Raw genomic sequence first — 27,250 nt, forward strand, 5'->3', positions numbered from 1 at the left:
ATATAGTCATAACAAAAATTAAGACAAGAAATAACATTTGATTAAATATTTTATAGAAAAAAATGCACTTTTCATCCTGAAAGTTTCGTAATTTTGGCCAATTAAGGACAATTGACGGGAAATGAAGAATTGATCGTTAGAACCAACGATTTTACCCAACAAAAAATGGGTAAAATCGAATAGTGCCATTTTTAACGGAACAATTGCAACGGACAAAAAGTTCAATTCTTCTCCTTCTTCGCTCTGCCTTTATGGAACCCCAAAATTTGTTTGCCAATCTCTGGAGTTTTAACGACCGTTATACAACTTTCAAAACAAATAAATTCATTCTAAATTTTTATTTGGGATTATTTCATAAACCAAATTGCGGTCACTTTGTGTAAAGTATCACTTTCCCATAAAAGACCAGCTCTTTATGATTTTTCTCCATTATTAGAACAGGGTACCCATTTTTTTATAACTAAATTTATTTATCGAATAAAATAAAAATAAATTCATTTCTAATAAAAGACCAGCTCTTTATGGTTTTCCTCCATTATAAGAACAGAGTACCCATTTTCTCATAAATAAATTTATTTATCGAATAAAATAAAAATAAATTCATTTTCTAATATAAGGCCAGCTCTTTATGGTTTTCCTCCATTATAAGAACAGAGTACCCATTTTTTCATAACTAAATTTATTTATCGAATAAAATAAAAATAAATCCATTTTCTAATAAAAAATCAGCTCTTTATGGCTTTCCTATATTATAAGAACAGAGTACCTATTTTTCCATAAACAAATTTATTTATCAGATAAAATAAAAATAAACCCGTTTTTTCAATAAAACACCAGCTCTTTATGATTTTCCTCCATTATAATTACAGAGTATCCATTTTGAAGGCAAAAAGAAATTTGTTTATCGGATAAAATAAAAATAAACTCATTTTTCAATAAAACATCAACTCTTTATGACTTTTCTGCATTATAAGAAAAGAGTGTCCATTTTGTCATAAACAAGTAACTTCTTTAATTAGAAACCATCGACCCCTTACCAAAGACGATCAAATGCAGCAAGATGATTTTTTTGCAAGAAAGTTGCCAAAAGCAGCTTTTTGACTGTAGTTGCTACTTTTTTTTTCAACCATTTTTTTAGCAAGAGGTATCATTAATGTCAATATTGAGATATAGCAAAAATTTTATATGAAATAACAAATCAATTTGTCATTACAAATACAAAACGAGCAACAATATTTTACAACCAATACTATCAACAGTACAAAGCACAAAGATACTCAAATCAAATCATAACATACATCTGCCTCTCTCTTCCCTTGAACTGTTATTCGAACTAAGTCTGCTTCTTTATCAGCTATCCCCGTCACCTACAACAAGTAACACTTAACCTGAGGATAAGTGCTTCAGTGGACATCATTAAAGGATGACAAGCATGCCATTGCTTCCAAACTATCAAAAACAAGTTAACTGCTTGAATTGTTTGTCACTCCTAGTTTATGGCCAAATTTATGTTCTAAAAAAACCTTTATCTGGAGTATGTATCATTAGTTGGATTTCACATTTTGAATATTTAATGATTTATAAATAAAAATTGTATACAAGTATATTTTTTCCAGTCCGGTTCACTTCTGCAAGTAAATTTAGGCACGCAATCAAACTTATTCTTCAAATTTCAACTGAAACAAATATGGGTCCGTCATGCCCTTAGTTTTTGGGAGCCAAAAATTTATACAGAGACAAATACAATCACCAATGTTTTAATTGTGACCAAAAACAGACAATTGATAGAATACAGGTAAATGTGACTAAAAGATGTACCATTAAACACTTTAAATTTTTTCCACGCGTATAACTAACCATTTCTGAACCCACCCACGCCCCAAAAAAATTTTTTTTTTTTTTAAAAAATCCAGTACTTTGTATAGAGCTTCTTAGGATTATCGCTAGCGATTCCACAACAAATGTGCAAGATCTTCTTCTTCATTTTCACAGACAATAGGAATATACACACCTCTACAAAGACTCAGCGCATTATTAACACACATTCTCGCAATCCCTCCAAAAAATTTGCCTGTACGATTTGAGCAACAAAATGATAGGAAAATTACAGCGGAGAAGATCCACACAATAATTCCTCACTTCTCTATACCCTGCTGCAAATATTGAATCAAATCGTAACCAGCAGTTGTCCATTTATTGTAGGCATCTGTACACGTTCGGATCATGAAATTGGCAGCCTCACGATCGCTCATCTCAGGGTGAAATCTCTTTCTAAGATTTCCGATAGGGTCACCCCTGCTAAAGCAAGGCAATCCGCTATCTAACATTAACAAGACTGTGTTCACAATCCCATCCATGTAACGCCGAGCAGCAAGATAACCCTTCACACACAAACTGCAAAACATAATAACCAAATTGTGGCGTAAGAACCATCTCTTAAAAATGGCAACTGAAAAATCTAACACCCTTTCTTACCTCACAAAAAGATGCCAAGTGTCACTTTTCATTGCACCAGATGGGTCAATTAATTGAGTCATTTCATGACTCAATTTAAAATGGGCACTTTCAAATCGCATATTTCCACCAGGGGAAGTTTCCAAAATAAAACCAAAATCGATGTGAACAAGTCTCCCCACGCTGCAAAAATGAAAGTTTGGCTGAGAACAAATGCCAGTAGAACTTTCAAGTTATGTAATGCTACTAGTCACGACTTCTTGATTTGCTTGAAGCGTGAGATAATTATTTCACTCTTTGACCAGTGGTCAAGAAGAGGACAGGAGGTGGAGCATAAAGGGAGAAAACAGCAGGGAAGCTAAAGGAAGCACAGTGAATTAACTTTGAACAAGCTGATGCAGGAAATAATACAAGTATGTTGACAATGACGATGCAATTACAGGTCAGACTGAGAAAGAAAAAGGGAAATTAAACAATCTTATAACAAGCAAGTGTTGGAAGCACAGGAATGGTAAGGACTTGCAGAACAAGACCATAATTGGACAGTAACACTGGCCACGGGTCATAAAGCTGCTTACTTGTCAAAGAGTAGATTGCCGTTATGTCTATCCTTGGGTTGAAGCAACAAGCTTGCTACTGCATAACCAGCACTGCTGATGATGAAGTTCTCACGAGGACGTCGTCATCGAGTCCTCCACCGCCTCCGCTTACTCCGTCAACTGGCGTGCTAAATAGCTAATCAAAAAAATGTATGATTTTAAGACAAAGCCCCTCTTATTATGAAGCTTGATTCCGTTGGAGATGGAAGAATCAAGAAGGGGAAAAAGGACAGTAAAGTTTGGTGGTTGGAGGAGTTTTGAGAGGAGGAAAAATCAGCAACGGGTTTCAGACAAATTTGGAGGCTTGGACTGTACTTATATTATTCAGTAGAGTTGGAGGGAAGCTTTCCCGCACTTCTTTTGGCAAGAATCAGTATTTGGAGGGAAGCTTTCCCGCACTTCTTTTGGCATTACAGGGGTGGATTTAAGGTGGGGATAGTGGGGCCCCCTTAAATTCCTATAGTACTTGTACAATTTTAATATAATTTTAAGTGTACCTCCAGAGTTTTTTTAGAAAGGATGTGAAAGAATTACGTGATTTTTTAAATTAGTTCATAAATTAAAATTCTAAAAAAATACGTGGGGCATAAATTCCATTTAAAATAAGCTAAAAAAAACCTTTTTATTTTAACTAGCAAGTACCAAACATATCATTCACTTTCTTTGGGCCCTACTTCCCAATTTCCCTTCCCTCCTCTGGTCCCTCATTTTCCCCTCACAATCGAGAGCCACTACCTTCCACAACCAAGCAGCTAGCTACTCTTTCTCTTGATCAATTCATCCAATCATATCATTCACTTCCTTTATCCCCACTTCCCAATTTCCCTTCCCTCCACTAGTCCCCCATTTTCCCCCACAACCGAGAGTCATTCTTACTTCAACAACCAAATTAGTTATCAAAATATAAAACTCAAAGTGAGCAATTGTAAATAGTTTAATTTGTTTTTGAAATAAAATTATTATTACATTAATAATTTTGAATTTGTCTTTTTATGTTTTTCATGAAATATATGCATCATTTGTACTTGTTGGTGATTTTTTTTTTTTTTTTGCTTAAAAAACTAGAAAAAGAGTAGGTAAAAATTTTTAGTGTTGCTTTTCCCCCACTAAGAATTTTTTCTGGCTTCGCCCCTGTTTGGCAAGAATTTTAACCGAAAAAAGTCCTTGCCCTCGCAGAGTATATGATGGCTCCAATTTTTGGTGAAGTATTGTCCTTTTCCTTGCTATAAGCCTCTTAATAGCGTCAACCTTTCTACTTCTTCCTAAAGTTGTTGTCGCCTGATAGGTTGCATTTTAGTGGGTATTTTGGGCATTATTGCATAATTAATTGACTAAATATTTTCGTTAATTGGGTGGATTCTACTGATATTTTGTTTTGGTGCTAATTGCAGGAATGGTTGCTGAAAAGCGCTTAAATTCAACTTTTAGAAGATTCATCGGAGTGGGGCCCGTTTGAGAAGCGGAAAAAACCTAATTGTAATAGATTTTATTTTAATATATATTTCTAGGGAGTCTTGCTGCAATTTTGGGAAGTAACAATTTGTAATTTATCTCTGGCGCGGCTTAGGTTAGAGAGGAGTCTTCGTTTTTGGTTTTTGAATGAGAGGAGAGAGCCGCAGCCTGGAGGGGAAAAAGGCAACGGACAGAAGCCATCATTGTTGACTTGTGAGAAACGAATTCTTCATGTTTTGACTTGACAACTTGAGAAATCAAGCAATTGAGAAACTTTCACTCTCGTGTATCTTGACTTCAATTGGAAAAAGGAAGAAAGCTTAAAGGAGCCGCCATTGTTGACTTTGCTCTTGGGCTGTCCTACCTTGTGCGAATCGAATTGGAGAACAAAAGCAATCTCTCGTATGTTTCCACTTAACAATCGAGAGCAATACAAATTTGAGCTTTCTCCTCCTGTGGTGGACCGAAGCGGGATAATCGAAGTGCAAACCTTTCTCAGTTTTCCACGCGCGGTTTGTCCTCCATTAATGGAGGGCTAATTCTCTAATTCTAGTCAAGGGACAGCTGATGAATTGGTTCAATTAATGCTGTGAGATCTAAACCGCTTTTAATTATTTCCTCCGTTTATTGGTATTTATATGTTCTTTGCTTTTAACTGTTATAGCTCTTGTGTATGATTGATTAGTGCGCAATAATTAATTATTCATATAGGCTATTTTGCTAAATAGAGGTAATTGAATCCGTAATTGTTCGTTACCTCTATCCCAGTAGCAACTGGTATAATTGGGTTTATGTCAGGGGAATATATGATCTAGCTTAAATAAACCCTCGTAGCGTGTTTATTGGTTAGGATTGGGCCTTTCTAATTATTAATGCAATCTGGAAATTGAATCCTACGGTCGTACCTAGGGTTGTTTTTGGGTTAGAGAAATAGCTAACGGTCGTACCTTGGCTATCGATAAATTAAGGAAGGGTTGGTTGTTTAGCGCGTGCGAGACAACTAGAACCAATCTATTAGTAAATGTTGGAATTACCTTTGAATCAATGATCAGTGCATGAACCATTTCTGAAGTATACCCTTGGCTAGAGTTTCTCTCATTTATTTCTTTTAATTAATTATTTTCTGCAGTTAATTCGTTTAGTTGGCATTTGATACCAAAACCCCCCATTAATCTTGATTTGAAAAGAAACAAATATCTCTCCAGTCCCTGAGGAGACGACCCTGCTTACCACTATCTACTAGTTAGAGAACTCAGTTAAATAATTGATTCAGGTATATCGGATTAAGCAAACTCTTCGGGAACAGAGTGAATCAAGTAACCCATTGCACACCTAGAGTCCCTGCTCCAGTACTCGAATTGATTACTAGCTGTTGCAGGTGGTAGTTAGGATTTATTTATTATTATTGCACAGGTTCGGCACCTGTCAATTTTTGGCGCCGTTGCCGGGGACTGGCGTCTGAATTAGTTGTTTCTTTTTGAATTCAGTTTTTATTTTGTTTTATTTTATTTTTCTTTTTCTTGGTACTTTTGCTAGTTTATGCCCCGTTCTTCTCGCACAGGTGACTTGGTATACGATCCTGAGGTTGAGAGGGCAGCACGTAGGCGAAGGCAAGAGACCAAGAGACAAAAAGAAGGGTACTCATTTTCTGAAAACGAGTCAATAGAAGACGAATTGAGCATGGCCAACACCCAGACATTACGGGAGCTGGCTACCCCAGAACTGACTCATCAGCCCTTGTGCATCACGTTCCCAACTCTGGCTGAGAATACCTCATTCGAGTTGAAATCGAGGTTGATTCAACTCCTACCTTCGTTCCATGGCCTTTCTGGTGAGGAACCCCACAAACATATCAAGGAATTCGAAGTGGTTTGCTCTAGCATGAAACCCCCTGCGGTCACCGAAGAGCAAATACGACTCAGGGCTTTCCCTTTCTCTCTCAAGGATGCAGCGAAGGATTGGCTATACTACCTACCTGCAGGTAGTATCACCACGTGGGCACAGTTGAAAAAGAAATTTCTGGAAAAATTTTTTCCCGCATCCCGGGTTGCGAGTCTGAGAAAGGAAATATGCAGTATCAAGCAGTACTCCGGGGAATCATTGTACGATTATTGGGAAAGGTTCAACAAGTTGTGCAAGGGATGCCCACAGCATCAGATTAGCGAACAACTGTTGATCCAGTACTTCTATGAAGGGCTCCAGTCAACTGACAGGGGTATTATTGACGCTGCGAGTGGAGGAGCCCTGGCGAACAAAACACCGAGGGAAGCATGGGACCTTATTGAAGCCATGGCAGAAAACTCTCAGCAGTTCGGCTTCCGTGAGAGCAATCCTACCCGTAGGGTAAATGAGGCAGAGACGTCATCCATCCAGCAGCAACTGTCAGAGTTGACGTCTGCAGTCAGGCAGTTGGCCATGAGAGACACACCGCGAGCAAAGGTGTGTGGAATCTGTACTAGCATGGACCACTGCACGGATTCGTGCCCCATTCTGCAAGAGGACGGGGCGGAACAGGTAAACATGGCCGGAGGCGTGCCCGCGCCCCGCAGGCAATATGACCCGTATTCCAACACATACAACCCCGGTTGGAGAGACCACCCCAATCTCAGTTACGGGAACAGGCAACAAGGTTCATTCCCGAATCGTCCACCAGGATTCCACCAGCCTTGGCAACCAAAATCTCAACCCTCATCCTCCAATACAGGAAGCTCTTTGGAGGACCTAGTCAAGAACCTGGCCACGACTACTACCAACCTGGCCACGACTACTACACAGCTTCAACAGGAGATCAGATCCTTGGCCGCGAAAACCGAGCAGCTCCAGCAGGACACCAAAGCTGACAAGAAAGACCAAGATGTTCGAATAAGTCAACTGGCAACTGCCATCAACCGCTTGGAATCTCACGTTTATGGGAAACTGCCATCGCAACCTGAGGTAAATCCCAGGAATGTAAGTGCCATGACGCTGAGGAGTGGCAAGGAGCTGGAAGAACCTAAAGTGAAAAATTCAAAAAGCAAAAGCGAGGAGGAGATAGAAAAGGAAATTGAGGAGGAAGGACGTGTTCGTGAAGATCCTAAGGTATCCTCCACCTCTCCACTCACTATCAGCTCTAACTTACCCCCTTTTCCTTGCAGGTTGGAAAAGACAAGGAAAGTAGAGAGGGAAAAGGAACTTTTGGATGTATTCAGAAAAGTAGAGATTAACATCCCCCTACTGGATGCAATCAAGCAAATACCGAAATATGCCAAATTTCTGAAGGACCTGTGCACCCACAAGAGGAAGCTAAGGGGAGATGAACGAGTGGCGGTGGGAGAAAACGTGTCAGCTATACTCCAGAGGAAGCTCCCACCAAAATGTGGAGACCCAGGTATGTTCACCATTCCCTGCAAGATAGGAGGTACTCCAATTAGGAAAGCAATGTTGGATTTGGGGGCGTCAATTAATGTTATGCCCAAGACAATCTATGCATCTCTAAATCTTGGCCCGTTAAAAGGCACAGGCATTATAATCCAACTTGCAGACCGTACCAATGCTTACCCGGAAGGGTTAGTTGAAGATGTTTTGGTACAGGTCAATGAGTTAGTTTTTCCTGCAGATTTCTATGTCCTAGACATGGGGGATGAAAGGGCACTAAATCCGTCTCCTATTCTGTTAGGTAGGCCATTTTTAAGCACTGCTAGGACTAAAATAGATGTAAATGAGGGTACCTTGTCGATGGAGTTTGATGGGAAAATTGTAAATTTTAATATTTTTGAGGCGATGAAGTACCCAGATGAGACTAACTCTGTTTATGCTTTAAGTGTTGTTGAGCCCCTTGTACAGGAAATATTTGAATTGGATGGGGTTGATGCACTGGCAGTGGCATTGACCAAACATCTTGAGTTGGGAGCAACTCTTGATGTAGAAATAAATGATGAGCTATACCACGCTGTTGGAGCACTGCATTCGCTCCCACCAATTTCCCCAAGGTATGAGCTTACTTCTGTTTTTGTACCAGAAACTCAGGCAAAATTGTTGCCTTCTATTGTGCAGGCGCCTGAGTTGGAGCTCAAACCTCTCCCAAAGCATTTGAAGTATGCTTTTCTCGGGGACAATGAGACACTGCCAGTCATCATATCGGCACACCTGTCACCAAGGCAAGAAGATAGACTAATTCGTCTTCTCCGAGATCATAAGGAGGCGATTGGGTGGAGTGTAGCAGATATCAAAGGAATTAGCCCCTCCTTATGCATGCATCGAATCCGGCTTGAGGATGATGCAAAGCCAGTTAGACAAGGGCAACGGAGATTGAACCCACTAATGATGGAAGTGGTCAAGAAGGAGATACTTAAACTCCTAGAAGTTGGAATAATTTTCGCCATCTCAGATAGTTCCTGGGTGAGTCCCGTGCAAGTAGTCCCGAAAAAGGCGGGAGTAACAGTTGAGGAGAACCAAGAGGGTGAGATGGTCCCGGTGAGGAAACCCACAGGATGGCGCCAGTGCATTGACTATCGGCGTCTGAATGCTGTGACGAAGAAGGACCACTTCCCTCTTCCTTTTATTGATCAGATGATAGAAAGGTTAGCGGGCCGTGTCTATTACTGTTTTCTTGATGGTTTCTCTGGTTATTTTCAGATCGTAATAGCACCAGAGGATCAGGAGAAGACTACCTTCACCTGTCCCTTTGGTACATTTGCCTACCGGAGGATGCCTTTCGGCCTCTGCAACGCCCCAGCAACTTTTCAGCGGTGTATGGTAAGTATATTTTCTGAATATGTAGAAAAAATTATTGAGGTGTTTATGGATGATTTTAGTGTGTATGGAGATAGTTTTGATGAATGCCTTGATAATTTAGCTTTAATTTTGAAAAGATGCATTGAGACAAATTTGGTTCTAAATTGGGAAAAATGTCATTTCATGGTGGACCATGGTATTGTTTTAGGGCATGTAGTGTCGTCCAGAGGTATAGAGGTAGACAAGGCAAAAGTCGATATTATTTCCGCTTTACCTTACCCCGCAAGTGTGCGGGAGGTGCGCTCTTTTTTGGGTCATGCAGGGTTCTACAGGAGATTCATAAAAGACTTCTCGAAAATTGGAGCGCCCCTGTTCAAGCTGTTGCAAAAAGATGTAGCATATGACTTCACCGAGGAGTGCAAGGTGGCATTTGACAGATTGAGGGAGTCATTGACATCACCACCTGTTATCCAACCTCCAGACTGGAGCCTCCCATTTGAGATAATGTGTGACGCGAGTGATTATGCAGTGGGAGCAGTGTTGGGGCAACGGATTGGTAGGGCGGCTCATGCAATCTATTATGCATCAAAGGCGTTGAATGGAGCTCAACTCAATTATTCTACAACAGAGAAAGAATTACTTGCTGTGATTTTTGCACTAGAAAAATTTAGACCATACTTGCTAGGTGCAAAAGTAATAGTTTTTTCTGACCATGCAGCCTTGAGATATCTGATGACGAAGAAAGATGCTAAACCAAGGCTTATCAGATGGATCCTGCTCCTCCAAGAGTTCAATCTGGAGATTAAAGATAAGAGTGGGGCAGAAAACCTAGTCGCTGATCATTTGAGCCGCTTGCTTGCTCATAAGGAAGAGCTACCATTGAGGGAGGCATTTCCAGAGGAGCAACTACTTGCCATTAACTCGTCTACACCCTGGTATGCTGATATAGTAAATTTCTTGGTGACTAATCAATTGCCTGCAGGGTGGCCCAAGGCTAAGAGAGACAAGTTGAAAAGTGATGCCAAATATTACATTTGGGACGACCCGTACCTTTGGAGACAATGTTCGGATCAAGTGCTCAGGAGGTGTGTAAGTGCAGGTGAATTTCACTCCATTTTAAATTTCTGTCATTCGTTTGCATGTGGAGGGCACTTTGGGCCCAAACGAACAGCTCGAAAGGTGTTAGAGAGTGGTTTTTACTGGGCCACCCTGTTCAAAGATGCTTATTTATTCTGTAAATCCTGTGATAGGTGTCAAAGGGTGGGGAATATTTTTCGCAGGGACCAAATGCTTCAAACCCCCATGTTGTTTGTTGAAATTTTTGATGTTTGGGGGATAGATTTTATGGGTCCTTTTCCCTCATCTTTTGGTTTCCTATACATTTTACTTGCTGTGGATTATGTTTCTAAATGGGTGGAAGCCAAAGCCACCCGTACTAATGATTCTAGAGTGGTTGCAGAGTTCTTAAAGTCTAATATCTTTGTCCGTTTTGGGATGCCAAGAGCTGTGGTTAGTGATAGAGGGACACATTTCTGCAACAAGACTATCACGGCCTTGTTTCGAAAATACGGTGTACTGCACAAGGTATCCACACCGTATCACCCGCAGGCGAACGGTCAAGCCGAAGTGTCGAACAGGGAAGTCAAGTCGATCTTGGAGAAGATGGTGCGCCCGGACAGGAAGGATTGGAGTTTAAAGTTAGAGGACGCACTATGGGCGTACAGAACCGCGTATAAGACGCCAATTGGGATGTCTCCCTATAGACTTGTTTTCGGTAAGGATTGCCATCTCCCCGTGGAGTTCGAACACAAGGCGTTTTGGGCAGTGAAGCAATGTAACATGGGATTTGACGAAGCAGGGGTCCAAAGGAAATTGCAACTACAGGAGTTAGAGGAGATAAGAAATGAAGCTTATGAGAATGCCACGATCTATAAGCAAAAGAGTAAAATCTTTCATGATCAACAGGTTTCTAGGAAAACTTTTGTAGTGGGGCAAAAAGTCCTCTTGTATCACTCAAGGCTTAAACTTTTTCCCGGTAAGTTGCGTTCTCGTTGGATTGGTCCATTTGTCGTTTCTAATGTGTTCCATTATGGTGCAGTGGAGATCCAGAGTTTAAACACGGAGAAAAAGTTCGTGGTGAATGGCCATCGTCTCAAACCTTATTATGAGGGTTTCTATGTTGAAGAAGTAGAGGTTGAACACCTCCACGATCCACTTTCTCATGCTTGAGGGTTTTGGCCATGTCTAGCCAAAGACATTAAAGAAAGGCGTTACTTGGGAGGCAACCCAAGACTATTTGTGGCAGTTTTCATGCATTTTTGAAGTTTTAGTTATGTATTAGTGTCGATTGATGGTTTGATGTTTTGTGGCAGGAGATTAGTGGTTAGGCGTGCCCACGCCGGGTGGTCACGCCTGAGGAAAAGGAATTTTCGCTCAGGTTCTGCGAACTCCATAGTAGTTAGACGTGCCCACGCCAGATGGTCACGCCTGACGGAGGAAATTTTCGTTCAGAATCTGCGGGCTACATGGCAGTTAGACGTGCCCACGCCAGATGGTCACGTTAAAAAAAAAAAAAAAAAAAAAAAAAAAAAAAAAACTTCCGTAGCCCTACTTCTTCTTTTCTTCCTTTTTCTTTCTTTCTTCTTTCTTCTCCCTTTTCTTTCTTTTCTTCTTTTCCTTCTTTTGCTTGGTCCGCCGCCGCACCACACGCCGTCCATCGCGGTCGCTGCACAGCCGCGTCTCCCAGCAGCGCGAGACCGCGCGCGCCTGCCGCCAGCCAATCGCGCCGCCGCCTGCCTCGCCCAGCCTCGCCTGCCTCGCGCTAGCGCGCAGCCAGAATCAGACCGCGCGCGTCCTCCTGCGCTGGTCCAGATCCACCCAGCAGCAGCCGCAGTCTGGACCACAGCCCGCGCGCGCAGACCAGAAGCCTTCAGCCCCCTCCAGTGCACGCGACTCCAGCGCAGTCCGTGCGCCGCCATCAGCTCGAGCAGCCGCGCCCAGGCCGCGCGCTTCCTCCGCGCGTACAGAGCGCGCCACTCCAGCACAGCATCCACCCAGCAGCAGCCTCGCTCGCGCGCTCGGGTCGTTAGCAGCCTCCTCGCGCGAGCCCCTCTCGCAGGCAGCCCAAACGCACGCGAGCTCTGTCCAGGCGCCCCTCACCACCAGCAGAGCTCCAGCAGCAACCCGCGCGCCACTCCAGTGCGCCGCATCGCGCGCCCATCAACAGCCTGCCGCGCGCCAGCCCAGCCCCTCTCCAGGCGCAGGCTTTGCGCAACCCTCGCGCACCAGCTCCAGCCCCCGCGCGTTTCTTCCGCGCAGCTCCAGCCCAGAAGCGCGCGCCCTCCAAGCAGCCTCTGCGCGACTCCGGTGATTTCTTTTTCAATTTCTGTCACTAAGTAGCTGATGGTTCCGCTGCCAGAATTTAATTTTGTAGCTGATGATAGAATGTTTATTTGCTAGCTCAGGACAGAAATCTTGTGCTTGATTTTGGGTGCTGTGTTATATCCGTGGGTGATTGCTGGCTAATTGTCGAATTTTGTGCTTAATCAGTGATAGTTGGAGGGGAATTTTTACCCTGGTTGCCTGTTTAATTAGTCTTGGGAAAAATTGTTGTGCTTACCTACTTAATTGATTTTTGGGTTTATTTGGTTGTATTTGGGGAAAATTTTGGTGCTCGCAGGTTTAATTGACTCTTGGGGTAATTTTATTGTTGATTTGTGCACTTGATTGGGATTGGGAGCTGTGGCTGAGGATCATTTGTTTTGATTGGCTATTTGTTGGCTATTTGTTGATCTCGTTGGGTTACCATTCCCCTGCCTTGGACCTTCCCTCTGATTTCAAATGACTAAACCCAAGAACAAAGGCAAAAACACGCCCTCCACTTCCACCCCTCAGCCTACGGTCCCCTTAGAGCGACCTTCCCCATCGACTGGGCCTGGAGGACCCCGTACTCGCCTTGGGCGGAATAGGGAGGTTCATATCTCCTCTCCGGCCCATTTTGGCGGTCACTTGACCTTCACCCGGGCTGCCGACAAGGAGCGGTATGCATCGGCTTGCACAAGGAAGATTATTCCTTGTAAATACATCCATGGCCCTACACTTGATATTTTAAACCTGAGGGATGAAGTCACGCAGCACTTGACTAACGTAGGTTGGACCCGCTATGCTTCTATCATTTTACCTGCTTTCACTGAACTGACGTGGGAATTCTATGCTACCTTTGAACTTAATATTCCTGATGAATTTTCCGTTACCACTCCTGGGGTAGTGAGGTTTCGATTAATGGGTAGAGAGTTCATCCAATCTATAACTGAGTTTAATTTGGCTTTTGGGTTTATTGATATTCCCTACTCCCAGAGTGAGGAGTACATGCACAGTGTGTGCGAGTACTCGGAGCCATTTTTCTCTCATTACCTTGATTATTGGAGTGGTTTGTCAGTTGACCGACAATGCTATGACCCCAGTCAGTCTAAGGCCTCTTATCTTAAGAGCGCCGCCTACCGCTATTTACATCGATTCATGGCCTATAGTTTCTCAGGTAGGAAGGATAGCTCGGGTACTCTGACTAAGCCCGAGTTCTTTTTCGTTTGGTGCATGGTCACTCGGACTAAGGTCAATGTGGGTGGCTGGTTTGCCCTCCAGCTCCGAACTGTGCTAACTAAGAAAAATAAGCCATTAATCTTAGGCTCATTTATCACTCAGTTGGCAGTGAATCTTGGAGTTTTGGACTTAAATAACCATAATTTGCATCGTGCTTGTACTATGGAACCTCTCGATTTGGTTTGTTTGGAGCGAATGGGTCTTGTGCGACAGGTTAATGGCGTTTTCCAGTTTGCTCCCCCGGGGCCAATCTCTGTTCCTCCGAAGCGCAGCGCTTCCAAATCCACTGCCCCGGAGGCTGGTGGTCCTTCTACGGATACACCTGGACCTTCCTCTTCGGCACCCCCACCATCTTCCTCCGTCGATAGCCAGCTTGCAGCTCTTCGGTTCCAGATGCAACACATGGACAATCGTATGGATCGAATGGAGGGCCAAATGGCCGGCATGGCCCAGAATTTAGCGCAGTACCTCCACCACGTGGGTTTCCGGCCACCGTGCCCTCCACGACCTTAGTTCACCTCTGCCCCGCCATATTAAGGGAAGTGTCGTGCCTTTATCGCTTTATTTTCCTCTTTATCCGCTTCCATTGGGGACAATGAAAGGTTTAGGTGTGGGGGAGGGTTAACTATGCTTTGGTTGTGCTTTTCGTTGTCTGATTGAGTTTTTCCTTGCCTTAGTAGTTGTCTTTTCTTTGAACGATGATGAATGCGAATTGGGATATAAGCGTACATAGTAAGTTCATGCCATGGGGTGTTCCACTTTCCTTGATACTGAATTGATTGATTAATATGCTGAACTTGACATCCATTTGATCACTTGTGCGATTTTTTTGGGCCTAATTTTTCGTTTTGTTGAGTGGTTAGTGCACATGGTTTGTCATTCTAGAACTTGCTCGGTTATGCATGTCAAGATCACATTTAAATGAATTTAATGCATTGAAATGATAGGGCACCTAGGAATGAGCCATTTTTGGGACTTTCTTAAAACCAACCCTTGGATTATTTATTATCATTAGGGAGCCAAGTTGAGCCTTAACCCCTATTCGTTGCTTGAGACCCCAGCTCTTAGCCGTGAAACCTCTTTTTAGACTTTCTTTTTGAACCTCGTGTGAAGAAGTGCTTTGATTTCATTATACAGACTTTTGGAGTGTTATTCGAAGGGCATTACACCCATTTATGTATCAAAAAAAAAAAGAGAAAAAAAAGAAAGAGAGAAAGAGAAAGTTGACTTTTATGTGAAAAGAAGACAAAGTGCAGGAAACCAGCAAGTAAAGTTGACTTTTAGGGTGCTGGTTGGGAGTATTGGAAACAAAAAAAAAAAAAAAAAAAAAAAAGGAGAAAAGGCGAAGGCTGTGGCAAGTGCTAGTTCGCTTCACTTGTGTGATGGTTGAGGTGCCTTTAAATTTCAAATGTGCAAGAATCTATGTAATGAATTTCTGGGCACTTTCTTTATACTTTTGCACCCTTTTGACTCCTTTTTATCCTACCTTCTCACCCTAGCCCCACTACAACCTTGCAAAGTCCCTTGATTGCTGCATTTAAATTCATGAGTAGGTGGTGGAGATATGATATATGAGCAAGCTTATGGTAGTGTCATTCTATTGTGTTGATTTGAGAGCCATCTTATATACATTTCATATACACTTTGGAGTGAACGAGTGCATTTGGAACTGTGAGCATTGTTGATTTGGTATATTCTGATTTCGATGAGGTTAGTGGGGAGATTGGGATGCCGTTTTTGGTATGAACTGCTGTGATTAGCTTCGTATCTCGATTGTATTTCTGAGTAATTATGCTTGAGGGCAAGCATAGTTCAGGTGTGGGGGAGATTGATAGGTTGCATTTTAGTGGGTATTTTGGGCATTATTGCATAATTAATTGACTAAATATTTTCGTTAATTGGGTGGATTCTACTGATATTTTGTTTTGGTGCTAATTGCAGGAATGGTTGCTGAAAAGCGCTTAAATTCAACTTTTAGAAGATTCATCGGAGTGGGGCCCGTTTGAGAAGCGGAAAAAAACCTAATTGTAATAGATTTTATTTTAATATATATTTCTAGGGAGTCTTGCTGCAATTTTGGGAAGTAACAATTTGTAATTTATCTCTGGCGCGGCTTAGGTTAGAGGGGAGTCTTCGTTTTTGGTTTTTGAATGAGAGGAGAGAGCCGCAGCCTGGAGTGGAAAAAGGCAACGGACAGAAGCCATCATTGTTGACTTGTGAGAAACGAATTCTTCATGTTTTGACTTGACAACTTGAGAAATCAAGCAATTGAGAAACTTTCACTCTCGTGTATCTTGACTTCAATTGGAAAAAGGAAGAAAGCTTAAAGGAGCCGTCATTGTTGACTTTGCTCTTGGGCTGTCCTACCTTGTGCGAATCGAATTGGAGAACAAAAGCAATCTCTCGTATGTTTCCACTTAACAATCGAGAGCAATACAAATTTGAGCTTTCTCCTCCTGTGGTGGACCGAAGCGGGATAATCGAAGTGCAAACCTTTCTCAGTTTTCCACGCGCGGTTTGTCCTCCATTAATGGAGGGCTAATTCTCTAATTCTAGTCAAGGGACAGCTGATGAATTGGTTCAATTAATGCTGTGAGATCTAAACCGCTTTTAATTATTTCCTCCGTTTATTGGTATTTATATGTTCTTTGCTTTTAACTGTTATAGCTCTTGTGTATGATTGATTAGTGCGCAATAATTAATTATTCATATAGGCTATTTTGCTAAATAGAGGTAATTGAATCCGTAATTGTTCGTTACCTCTATCCCAGTAGCAACTGGTATAATTGGGTTTATGTCAGGGGAATATATGATCTAGCTTAAATAAACCCTCGTAGCGTGTTTATTGGTTAGGATTGGGCCTTTCTAATTATTAATGCAATCTGGAAATTGAATCCTACGGTCGTACCTAGGGTTGTTTTTGGGTTAGAGAAATAGCTAACGGTCGTACCTTGGCTATCGATAAATTAAGGAAGGGTTGGTTGTTTAGCGCGTGCGAGACAACTAGAACCAATCTATTAGTAAATGTTGGAATTACCTTTGAATCAATGATCAGTGCATGAACCATTTCTGAAGTATACCCTTGGCTAGAGTTTCTCTCATTTATTTCTTTTAATTAATTATTTTCTGCAGTTAATTTGTTTAGTTGGCATTTGATACCAAAACCCCCCATTAATCTTGATTTGAAAAGAAACAAATATCTCTCCAGTCCCTGAGGAGACGACCCTGCTTACCACTATCTACTAGTTAGAGAACTCAGTTAAATAATTGATTCAGGTATATCGGATTAAGCAAACTCTTCGGGAACAGGGTGAATCAAGTAACCCATTGCACACCTAGAGTCCCTGCTCCAGTACTCGAATTGATTACTAGCTGTTGCAGGTGGTAGTTAGGATTTATTTATTATTATTGCACAGGTTCGGCACCTGTCACCCCACCACACCACAATTGTAGCAAAAATCAGGACACCTTTCATATTTGAAGCCCAACTATTTAGTGGATCCATTCATCTTCACAGTTGTACCCTCAGTAAAGGTTGAGAAATATCTACTGTTAATAGCATTTTCAGGTGTCTTCCCTCTTTCCCACCTACTTGAGGGATTATAACCTCCCTCACTTCATGAAACACTCTCCCTATTTTCCTTCCAATCTCCTTCGAGATCCAGTGAACTGGTAGATTCCATATCTGTACCCACAAGGGTGCCAAATTAAAGGCACTCTCATCCTCTTCAATTCCATCATACCAGTTTCTTAGCACTAACAGTTGGCTATCTATGACCCAAGGTTCTCCAGCTAAGATTCTTTGTCTGTCTTCCTCCCCCAATATTACAAACTGGAAAAGATTGGGACCTGGTTCCATTATGCTAAGCTCTCCAAGGTAACTCCAAGCAGCAGTTACAAAGTTTTTCATCCCTACAAAGTTTACCATGTTCTCACCTTTAATCTTCCCTACTAGACTTGCTTGACACTCTTTGATACCTAGGTGTATGTCTCCAACATCTAGGTTGGCCCCTTCCAGCTCCTTTTCTGAGAGTGCAAACTTCTCCATTATCTCCGCTAGTTCGTCTACCATTAGATATAAGAAACTACTACTAGGGAATACCACGCTCAATAGACACCTACTATTGGATGAAACTCCGAGTCAAGAGAAAAAAACACGAGAACAAGACAAGAGCTGCACACACATAGAAGGGATAGAAAAATAGAAAGAACAAAAAACTTACACCATGCAAAGGCTACAGGTAGAAGGATAGATGCAGTGAACTTAGAAGGCTCAATGTTACAGAGTTGAAAGGACACTTTTCAGTCCTGTGCTTCCACTTCTTTCTACGACTGTTAATCCACAACCACCATTCTTCTCTTCCACTAAAACTTCTCTATTTATTTTTTAAGGTTTTTGTTTTTGAATCAGATGAAAGTTGAAGTTCAGAATAAGCGAGGAAGCCGAAGTAATGGGAAAAAGAAATTCTCATGCTTGAAACAACTAAAACAAAGGCATCATAAAAACTCAACAATTGCTTCTGAATTTCAGTCATAGATTGGGATTTGAGTTTCAAACAAATTTTGTGGAAGTTTGAAAAGTTTGGAAAAGTTTTTGAAAAGTTTAACTCTCAGAGTGAGGGAAGGCACTTCTACTGAGAGAGAGGGAAACTCTCAGAGTGAGAGAAAAGTTTAAAAAGATGGTTGTTTGTAATAATATTTTAAGGATAACCTTTTTTTATACTATATTAGGGTTCGTTTGATAAAACTGAAATTTGAAAACTGAAATTTAAAGTCTGAAATCTAAAATCTGAATCCATTAAGTTAGCGAATTGGTAAGCACTAAATTCAATATATTTAAGTATATATCACATTAAGTGATAAGTGAATAATTTATCACTTATTTTTTGGAACAAATTGTACTTAAGACATTCAGTGTTTGGTTATCAAATATGTTTGAATATGTTAAGATCTGATCCCATTAAATTTAAACACTCAATTAAATTATCAAACAGGTCCTTAGCGTATATTTTCTTTTATACTAATAGGTTTAGATCATGCCATATAATATGAATTCAAATCATGCATTTGTGATATACATTTAAAACTGTTAGTGTAATAAAACACTACACTATTAGTGCATGAAAAGTTAATTCATTTTTCAAACAAGTGCAAGACGAATATTTGTTAGCATCCACAAATTATTATCTAATTGCACACATTCATATTTTTTGCATGCTTGATTGTTTGGACATTCTATTGATTTAACCTCACTTTCGTAAAAAAAAAAAAAAATGTACTAGCTTGAGTTCTTTTAACTAGCGTCTACTCATCAGTTTGACAAATCAGTATAATTAGTGTCATTAATACAAAAATTGGAATCATTAACAACATATCCTACAGGTAGACTAATGAACCACGCTCAAATAAATTTTTTTCTCTTAAAAAAAAAATGCCCCTCTGAACTCAGTCCAAATCCCTTGTTAAAGGATGCAAATTCCTTGAATTACTGCTGGTATTTTATTTTTGTTTATTTTACTGCTAGCACACATTGCTAGATCAACAAATATTGAGATGAGAGTTGTGGATTATAACAGAATAATATCATAAATAATTACCCATAAGTAGTGTGATGAATACTAATCTGTAATTAAAATGAAATTACATTTAGAGAGACTTAAAACTAAGAATTTCAAATTCCTTGGGGCTCAATCTTGCTCACTAGACATATTATTTCATTAAAAAACACGATGTTTACCTGACAATGATTTTTATATTTGGCGGTTAGACTTCTGCAATATGTCCTTATAAAATTGCCTTTCCATAAGATATTTGCTAGATCGTTACATTAGAAGTGGTCAAATTTCTAATAAAAAACTTTGTATTCTTCAACCAAAATTTTGCAAGAAACTTACTTTAAATATACGGCAAAACTGATGTCCAAACTTACAGAAGTTTAGATATATCTTGTTATAGTAATAGATTTTTGTCGTCAGAAGTTTGCTAAAATCTCAGTCGTGCATCACAATTTATATGCCGTGTTTCAGTTCTGAAGATGATTAATATGATCTTTTGTTTATTGCACCATCATTGTCAATGGCTTCGAATTGAGTAGTAATTAAATCATTGCTTAGCCCAGAAAAAGGGTAAATAAATTATTGAAACAATAATTTTTGTTGTAACCAATTAAACGATTCTACTAAAATTGAGGCTTCGAGTCCTCTGTTACACTCTTGTCTTGTCACGTTATTTTTTCCCCTTGTCATACTATTTGGTTGGCTTAAATCCTGCAATATTTGGCGTATCTTTTCGCTAGATTGGCGTAAACCCATTTTTGGTGCAATTTTGTATATTATACACCAAAATGGTATACGTATTACACCTAATAGTGTTTTACACCAACACAATGGAAAATTACGCCAAATAGTGCAAGACTTGTATCACTTTCAAGTGTGTAACATGGGTGTAACCGTCATGAGTGTAACAGAGGATCCGAAGCCTAAAATTGATTAAGACCCTATTTGATAATCCAATTCAAGACTTAAAATTTAATGGATTTAGATTCGTTTGATACCCAAAAATTGAATATCTGAATTAATTATGTGGCACTGAATTTTTTAAATAAAACTTGTTTCTAAAATTAATTGATAAATTATTCACTTATTATTGAACGTGATATATACTAAAATATATTGGATATAATATTTAACAATTCAACAACTAATGGATTTAAATTTTAGATTTCAAATTTCATACTATAATTTTCATACTTTAGTTTTATCAAACACATCCTAAGAGAAAGATAGGAATCATTTCAGGGAAATAACACAAGAAGGCCCCTCACATTTTAATCTAGTTTATTTCTAGTTCTTCATATTTGGATGATAGCATTTTGATGCCTCTTATTTTAAAAATGTTCAATGTTCATCTTAAAGTGCTATTGAGGTTAATCTTTCGCCTATAAAGCGTGTAGTCCCACAAAATGAGTAACAAAACTTCAATAGCCAAAAAGGAAACACGACGTGGGAAAAAATTAGGAATTTTCATTGGTCAGAGGATAACTCAAAAAAGCTCTATGCTTCCATTTATCTACCAAAATGATATTCGCACTCTAGTGCAATGTGGTGAAAGTTCACTTTTTTTTTAAAAAAAAAAAAATTTACTCTTCCATGCCTTTCCTCGCAACTCAGTCAATACCCGTGATTAGAATATAGACTGAAAATGGACTTTGGGATTCTTCAAAAAAAAAAAAAAAACGGGGGGAGACTCTGGGAGCAAAATTTAATGTTTTTAACTTCTGAGATACCAAAATACGAAGGTCTAATCTTGTGTGAGGAAAATTGAGCTAGCATAAAGTTGTAATCATGTGGTAGCCTGGTCCCAGTGCCACATTGCCTCGAGCTATAGAACGACCTACACAAAGTTCAGAGTTTTTTTTATTGCTCCACTTTTGCCCCTCCTGAATTTTCAAAATATTCCATATAGTTCCACCATTGCCCTTCAAAAACTATTGAAACTTTTTATAGTTGCCTTCTCCGTTTCTATGATGGAGCCTTGTGACAAGTAGATATTTTACGTATTTTTAGTGTGTTTTATTGGTTAGTTTTGGTGTGTTTTATTTAGTTTTATAGCTAATAAACTAGGATTCTAATGAAAATATACATTTTATGGTTAAAGTGTAAAAATTGCATTGTATGGATTTTTGTGGTAAAAACTTCATATTTTGTAGGTTTAATGATTCAATCATCAAATGGAGTGCATTGAGAAGATAATTGGATGATTGATGATGGTTTAAAGTGATAAAAATAAAATATGAAGTGTAAAAGAGAAAATGGAATTTAAGGACAAAAGAATGCAAGAAAAGTCAGCTTTGGCAACCTGTGGTATTTTGGCTATATCTTGAGCTACATACATTGGATTGAGATGATTCTTAAACCATTTTGAAGCTAAGAGACGTATCTAAATTTGATATGAAGACATCAAAGTCCAATTAAGCCATTTTCCTGGTCAAAATGTCAAAATATAGAAGTCAAAGTCTGCTGTCGAAAGCTGACAATAGAGCTCTGACCAGTCAGTGGTATTTTGATCATATCTCGGTCCACAGAGCTCCAAATGGGATAATTCTTGAGACATTGGAAAGAGAATTCAAAGATCTACCACTTTCTTGTTTTACACAAGAGCTAGTTCTGCCTCAATCATAGAGAAAATTGCAGTTGAATTGTCCAGATTCTGGTCAGAAATGGTTGCTTTCCACTTGTGCAACTTGTTTCCCTCTTTAATAATTCACAGCTATTGATGAACATGTAACAACCAATTAGCAGTTGTAAAAGGGATGTTTCAAGTCTCATTTCTTGACTACATTCATCTATATATAGCCATGGACTTGCAAGATTCAAGATAACTTAGGAAGGCTAGAGAAACTCATCAAAAATATAGCTTTCACTAGTTTTTCTTAGTTCATTAGTTAGGGTAGTGTTTCCTTCTTGTATTAGTAGCTAAACTTAGATGAAGTTGAGGATGAAGATGGAGAGCATGGAGTTCAAGTGACATGGGTGACATTTCTCCTATCACTTTATTTCTTGTATTGCATCTTATGTTTAGTTATAATACAAGTATGGATCTTTCTTTTATTTTCTTCATGTTTAGTTAAAGTTAATGCTTATGGTTGAACTTTCTATATCTTGTTCATGATGTTTATTTGGTTATTTGGTGATATTATTTTGAACAAATTATTTATCACTTTTGCTTTTCTAATCATGATTAACTGGCCGTTAATTGTGATTATCTAAAGGTGTTAAGTTTGTAATAAGAATTGGAATTTAACACTAGTTCAGAGAAGTGATAAACTTAGGGAGTATACTCACTAGAGTAGAGGTGCACCTATGTGGCTTTAGTGACTTGTTTCATGTAATTTCATAGAAGAAATGAGCTCGTAGTTAATTCATAACCACGAGAGTAGGTATGGCTTAATTACAAGTATAGTTGATTCACTACGAGAGTAGGTTTCACATGCATAAGGAAATTATGCCATAACTAGCCAAGATAATAGCATTCACTTAACCGATAACTTCATTTGCAAGAGTAGTAATGAATTCCTTATCTTTAGGAGCTTTCTAGTGCTAATTTTTATTACTTTTATATGTTTATGGTAGTCTAGATAATAAAGAAGTTTGAAAAACACCGGTTATTCGAATCTTCTCCGTGGGATAGACCCTTAATACCCTATACTCGCTCACGATTTGTATACTTGCAATAAATCGTGTGTGGGATATTTAGAAGTTCATAAATGTAAAACTTGATTGTGGATGAACTAAATTGATATGTATATCCCGCGCACGTCAAGTTTTTGTCAAAGTAAACAGGAAAATGACTGAATTGGACTTTGATGTTTTCATACCAAATTTAGATACGTCTCTTAGCTTAAAAATGGTTCAAGAATCATCTCAATCCAATGTATGTAGCTCAAGATATAGCCGAAATACCACAAGTTGCCAAAACTGACTTTTCTTGCATTCTTTTGTCCTTAAATTGCATTTTCTCTTTTACACTTCATATTTTATTTTTATCACTTTAAACCATCATCAATGGCATAACCTGGATAGACAAAATTGTTTGAAACTCTAATAATATTGATAAGGGATAATTATAAAAACTTACCTTGAGATTTTTAATCGTATTACTTAACGCTGTTGAACTTTAAAATAAATTACTAGCCTTCCCTACTTTTAACTTTTTTTCAAATCCATCAACCCATTTCAAGTCATAGGATTAAAAAACTCATTTTGGGGAAAAAAAGGATCAATTCATTTGAAAATTGGCCTTTTGCTATGATCCCTTAATTGTCATGACAAATTAATTTGATCCCTTAATATTTGAAAACTTAACTAACATAGTTCTTTGAAATTAACAGTTCTTAATGGGTTGATAGATCCTTTAATAGTTTCCATGTCATAATTTGGGCACAAAACATTAAAAGTTTAAAATTTTTAAGGAATTTATAAAACATTTAAACATCAGATGAATTACTATTTAGATGAAGAAAGTAATGTTTTGCACCTTGAAAACATCTTAAATAAGCTTTTAAATATAAGCACTTTGTCTTTTTGTTTTTTCCACACCATTGGTCTGGACAAAAAAAAAGTTTGAAGATTCTAAACAACTTAAAAAGCTCCTTAAAGTCACCCAATACACAATGTACTAAAGAAAAGATTTTTTCTAATTGATGCCTTTAGGGCACTCGATGAGCACATCAAGAAATGAAGGTGGCCCACTATTAAAGTTTTAAAATCACCGCTTACCCTCTGAATTGTAACACTATAACAGAAGTTTTCACTTTTGCAAAAAAAAAAAAGAGAGAGAGAAAAACTGGCCAATTCCTTTTTCTGTAACCAAATAGACAAACCATAAAATTGTTTTGTAGTTTGAAGACATCAAAAATAAACTGTTAATTGTTTGCTTGTATCTTAAAAAGACATGCTGCTTATGATTGCTATTGCTATACTTTGTCCTCTCTATATTTTGTCTTCTTAGACTTGCACCTTTGCGCTTTTTGTCCTCGTTTTCATCATTTGGTTAATATAATTATAATTTATAAATTTGCAAGACAACAAAAGGATAATTTTGAAGAGAAATTTATCTTATGTCTCCCAAAAGTGAATCTCTTAATCATATATTTTGAAATGGGTCATAAATATTACAAAAAATTAAAAATAGGGGTGGTTAGCAATACTTTTCAGAGTTTAGGGTTGCTAAGTCATAACATTAGAAACCTCAAGAGAAGTTTCTGAAATTAGTGAGTCTCATTAATGATATCTGAAAAATTGTGAATACTTAAGACACTATTCTTTTATGTGCTTGAGTACAGAATTAATTTCTCCTAAATGAGGTACTGCATTTAGTTCGAATTGCTAATCAAATTCATTCATAGAAAACACCTATGCAGAAGTAACTATTAAAAAAAAGTGTAATCTATTCTTTTCTTATTTTTACTTCTTTCATAATAAAGGAATAGACAAAAGTAGAATATTGTTGGACACATATGCAGGGACAAAGCCATATTGTAGACCTATCAACGGATTGGGTACGGGTCAGAATTGAATATTCCAGAATCAGACCCATTTTATTATACATGTTTCGGATTTGACTTATATACATGACAGGTCTTACGTACATTTGATCTTCCAGATCTGGGTTTGACAGGTCACATATACGGGTCGGGTTGAATACGGGTCGAATTTTACAATAGATAAATAAATAAATAAATATATTTTATAATTATTAATTTATTGTATAATAAGTACTATTGTATTAATAAGTATATATTATTATAATAATAAGTATTATTGTATATATTATTGTATTATTGTATAATAATAAGTAGACATTATTATTATAATAAGTATTATTGTATTAATAATTATATAATTTTTTATAATTATTAATTTATTTAAACGGGTTCGAGTCGAATATGAGTTGAAATACAATATTTCGTATTCGACCTGCTTTTTTATTAGAAAAATGGGTCAGAGTTCGGGTCGAGTAAATGGAATTATATTTGAACCCATACCTGAAAAAAATTAGCAAGTCCAAGCTAGGTGTGGGTCTAGACCGCACCGTTGACAGGCCTACCATATTGCCTTAAGCCATAGAACAACCTATACAAAGTTTAGAGTTTTCATGATTGCGTCACTTTTGCCCCTTCAGAATTTCCAAAATATTCCAACTAGTTCCACCATTGCCCCCGAAACTATTAGAACTTTTTATAGCATTTTTGCGGAAAACATTTTATGGTTGCCCTCTCCATTTCTATGATGGGGCCTTGACCCGAAACATAATACTATTCTGTATTTCCTGTCTAATAAATCTATTTGTTTAATATGTCTAACCATAAGAATTACAAGTAAGCTAAATATTCTTTTGACAGTTTGACTAATTACATATTAATTGTCTGTTATGTATATTAGAATGTACATGATATAGTTTTATGCGTAATATTAACTATTTTGCTATACCATTAGATGACCTGATAACTACTGCAAATAATAGATCATAATCTATACATAATTTTTTATTTTATATTTGTAATATTGAATAAATTGGTTCATCGCTATTTTTTTTTTTTTGACAAACGATAATCTCATATATATATCAACACTTGAAATTGCAAGAGTTAATTACAAAAAAGGTAACTACCCCCATATCCTTTCTAACTAACCTTGAAAGCCAAGTTAGGAAAGAACCTTCCCATTCAAAGCTTCTAGTTGCCTTTGCTGCAAACTGAGCTAATTCATGGCTACATTGATTCACCGTTCTAGGTACAAAACTGAAAGCGCAGCTTTCAAAATTTTTCTTCTGAACGTCAATGTCTTCCAAGATTGTTTGAAGACTACAGTCCTGGACATTGTCCGTGTTGTAAGAAATATCTAGTTGAGTTGAAAGTCCACAAACTACACATTGTAAGTTTAATATAAAATTATTCCACCCTCCGACCAAAGGTCCTGACAACACCACTGCACATGAACTAGGGTGGAGTCATGTCCACCTTTTAGGGGTGAGGAGGGAATGAAATGTATCACAATAATGAGGGTACCAAACTATACTCTCAAATGTGTACCGTATGGACTTAATATCAAAAAATGTCTTTTAACAATTACAATACTTAAATTTGCAAGTATGACTTTTGAAAATTTTGGATGACAAAATTAAATTTTATGACAATGATGTCTATACACAGCATATTCTCAAGTTTGAAGGGGCAAGTATTTAGTATCAAAATAGTTTCTTGATGTAAAAATTCATAATACAAATAAAGTTTGTAAAATTCTATGGGGAACAAAAGAGACTTTTGAAATTCTTTTGGTGGTGTTCCCTCCCTGGCCCCCTTTGTTCTGTCCTTGCACATATGGCCCTAGACTTCGGTTATCATCTTAAAACAGCTATGTCTATTAGATGCCCTATGTTGAGATATATTTCAGATGTCATATTTTTGGAAATGTAAAATTAATTAGGGAACGTAAATAAACACAAGGGAGAATAGGTAAAATTAAATAGAAAAAATATGTGAATTCAAGGGAAGGTAATAATTGTTAGTATATATATACACATGGTAAGTTAGATGAATGTTAGGTATGTTAATGAGTGTTCTAATAGCGCCCGTTCGAAAAAATTATATTCTAAAGCAACGGAAAACAGTGGTAGAAGTTGGAACCTGACATATTTCTTTATGGAAAAGCCATTTATTTACCATTTTGGCCAATTATTACTCTTAAGTTGACAACTTGGGGTCAAAGAGGCTGTGAATTTGGGGTGTCAGGTACAGTGATGCCCAGGATTTCTTCGATTATTTCCTTATCTGATCTTTCAATTTTGTTCAGGTCGTCTTGTCACCTTGATAGTGGAATTAATGATTTACATTTTATAGCATTATGTTATATGACTATTGTGATTATTTTATA

The 27,250-nt window shown here is 38.3% G+C and overlaps 2 protein-coding genes across 2 annotated transcripts; both read right to left on the minus strand.

Moving 5' to 3' along the window:
- Positions 1-1,950: 1,950 nt before the first annotated feature.
- LOC113775357 (phosphatidylinositol 4-kinase alpha 2-like) lies at positions 1,951-3,321 on the minus strand. Its single transcript, XM_027320197.1, has 3 exons — positions 3,033-3,321; positions 2,476-2,637; positions 1,951-2,394 (listed from the first exon to the last, which is right to left on the minus strand). The coding sequence occupies exons 2-3, from the start codon at positions 2,574-2,576 to the stop codon at positions 2,136-2,138; spliced, it is 360 nt and encodes a 119-aa protein (XP_027175998.1). The 5' UTR covers positions 2,577-2,637; positions 3,033-3,321; the 3' UTR covers positions 1,951-2,135.
- A 14,007-nt stretch (positions 3,322-17,328) lies between these two features.
- LOC113774451 lies at positions 17,329-17,865 on the minus strand. Its single transcript, XM_027318985.1, has one exon. It carries the CDS (start codon positions 17,863-17,865, stop codon positions 17,329-17,331), a length of 537 nt encoding a protein of 178 aa, XP_027174786.1.
- Positions 17,866-27,250: the final 9,385 nt, after the last annotated feature.

The sequence above is a fragment of the Coffea eugenioides genome, chromosome 6, assembly GCF_003713205.1.
Source record: "Coffea eugenioides isolate CCC68of chromosome 6, Ceug_1.0, whole genome shotgun sequence".
Lineage (NCBI taxonomy): Eukaryota > Viridiplantae > Streptophyta > Magnoliopsida > Gentianales > Rubiaceae > Coffea > Coffea eugenioides.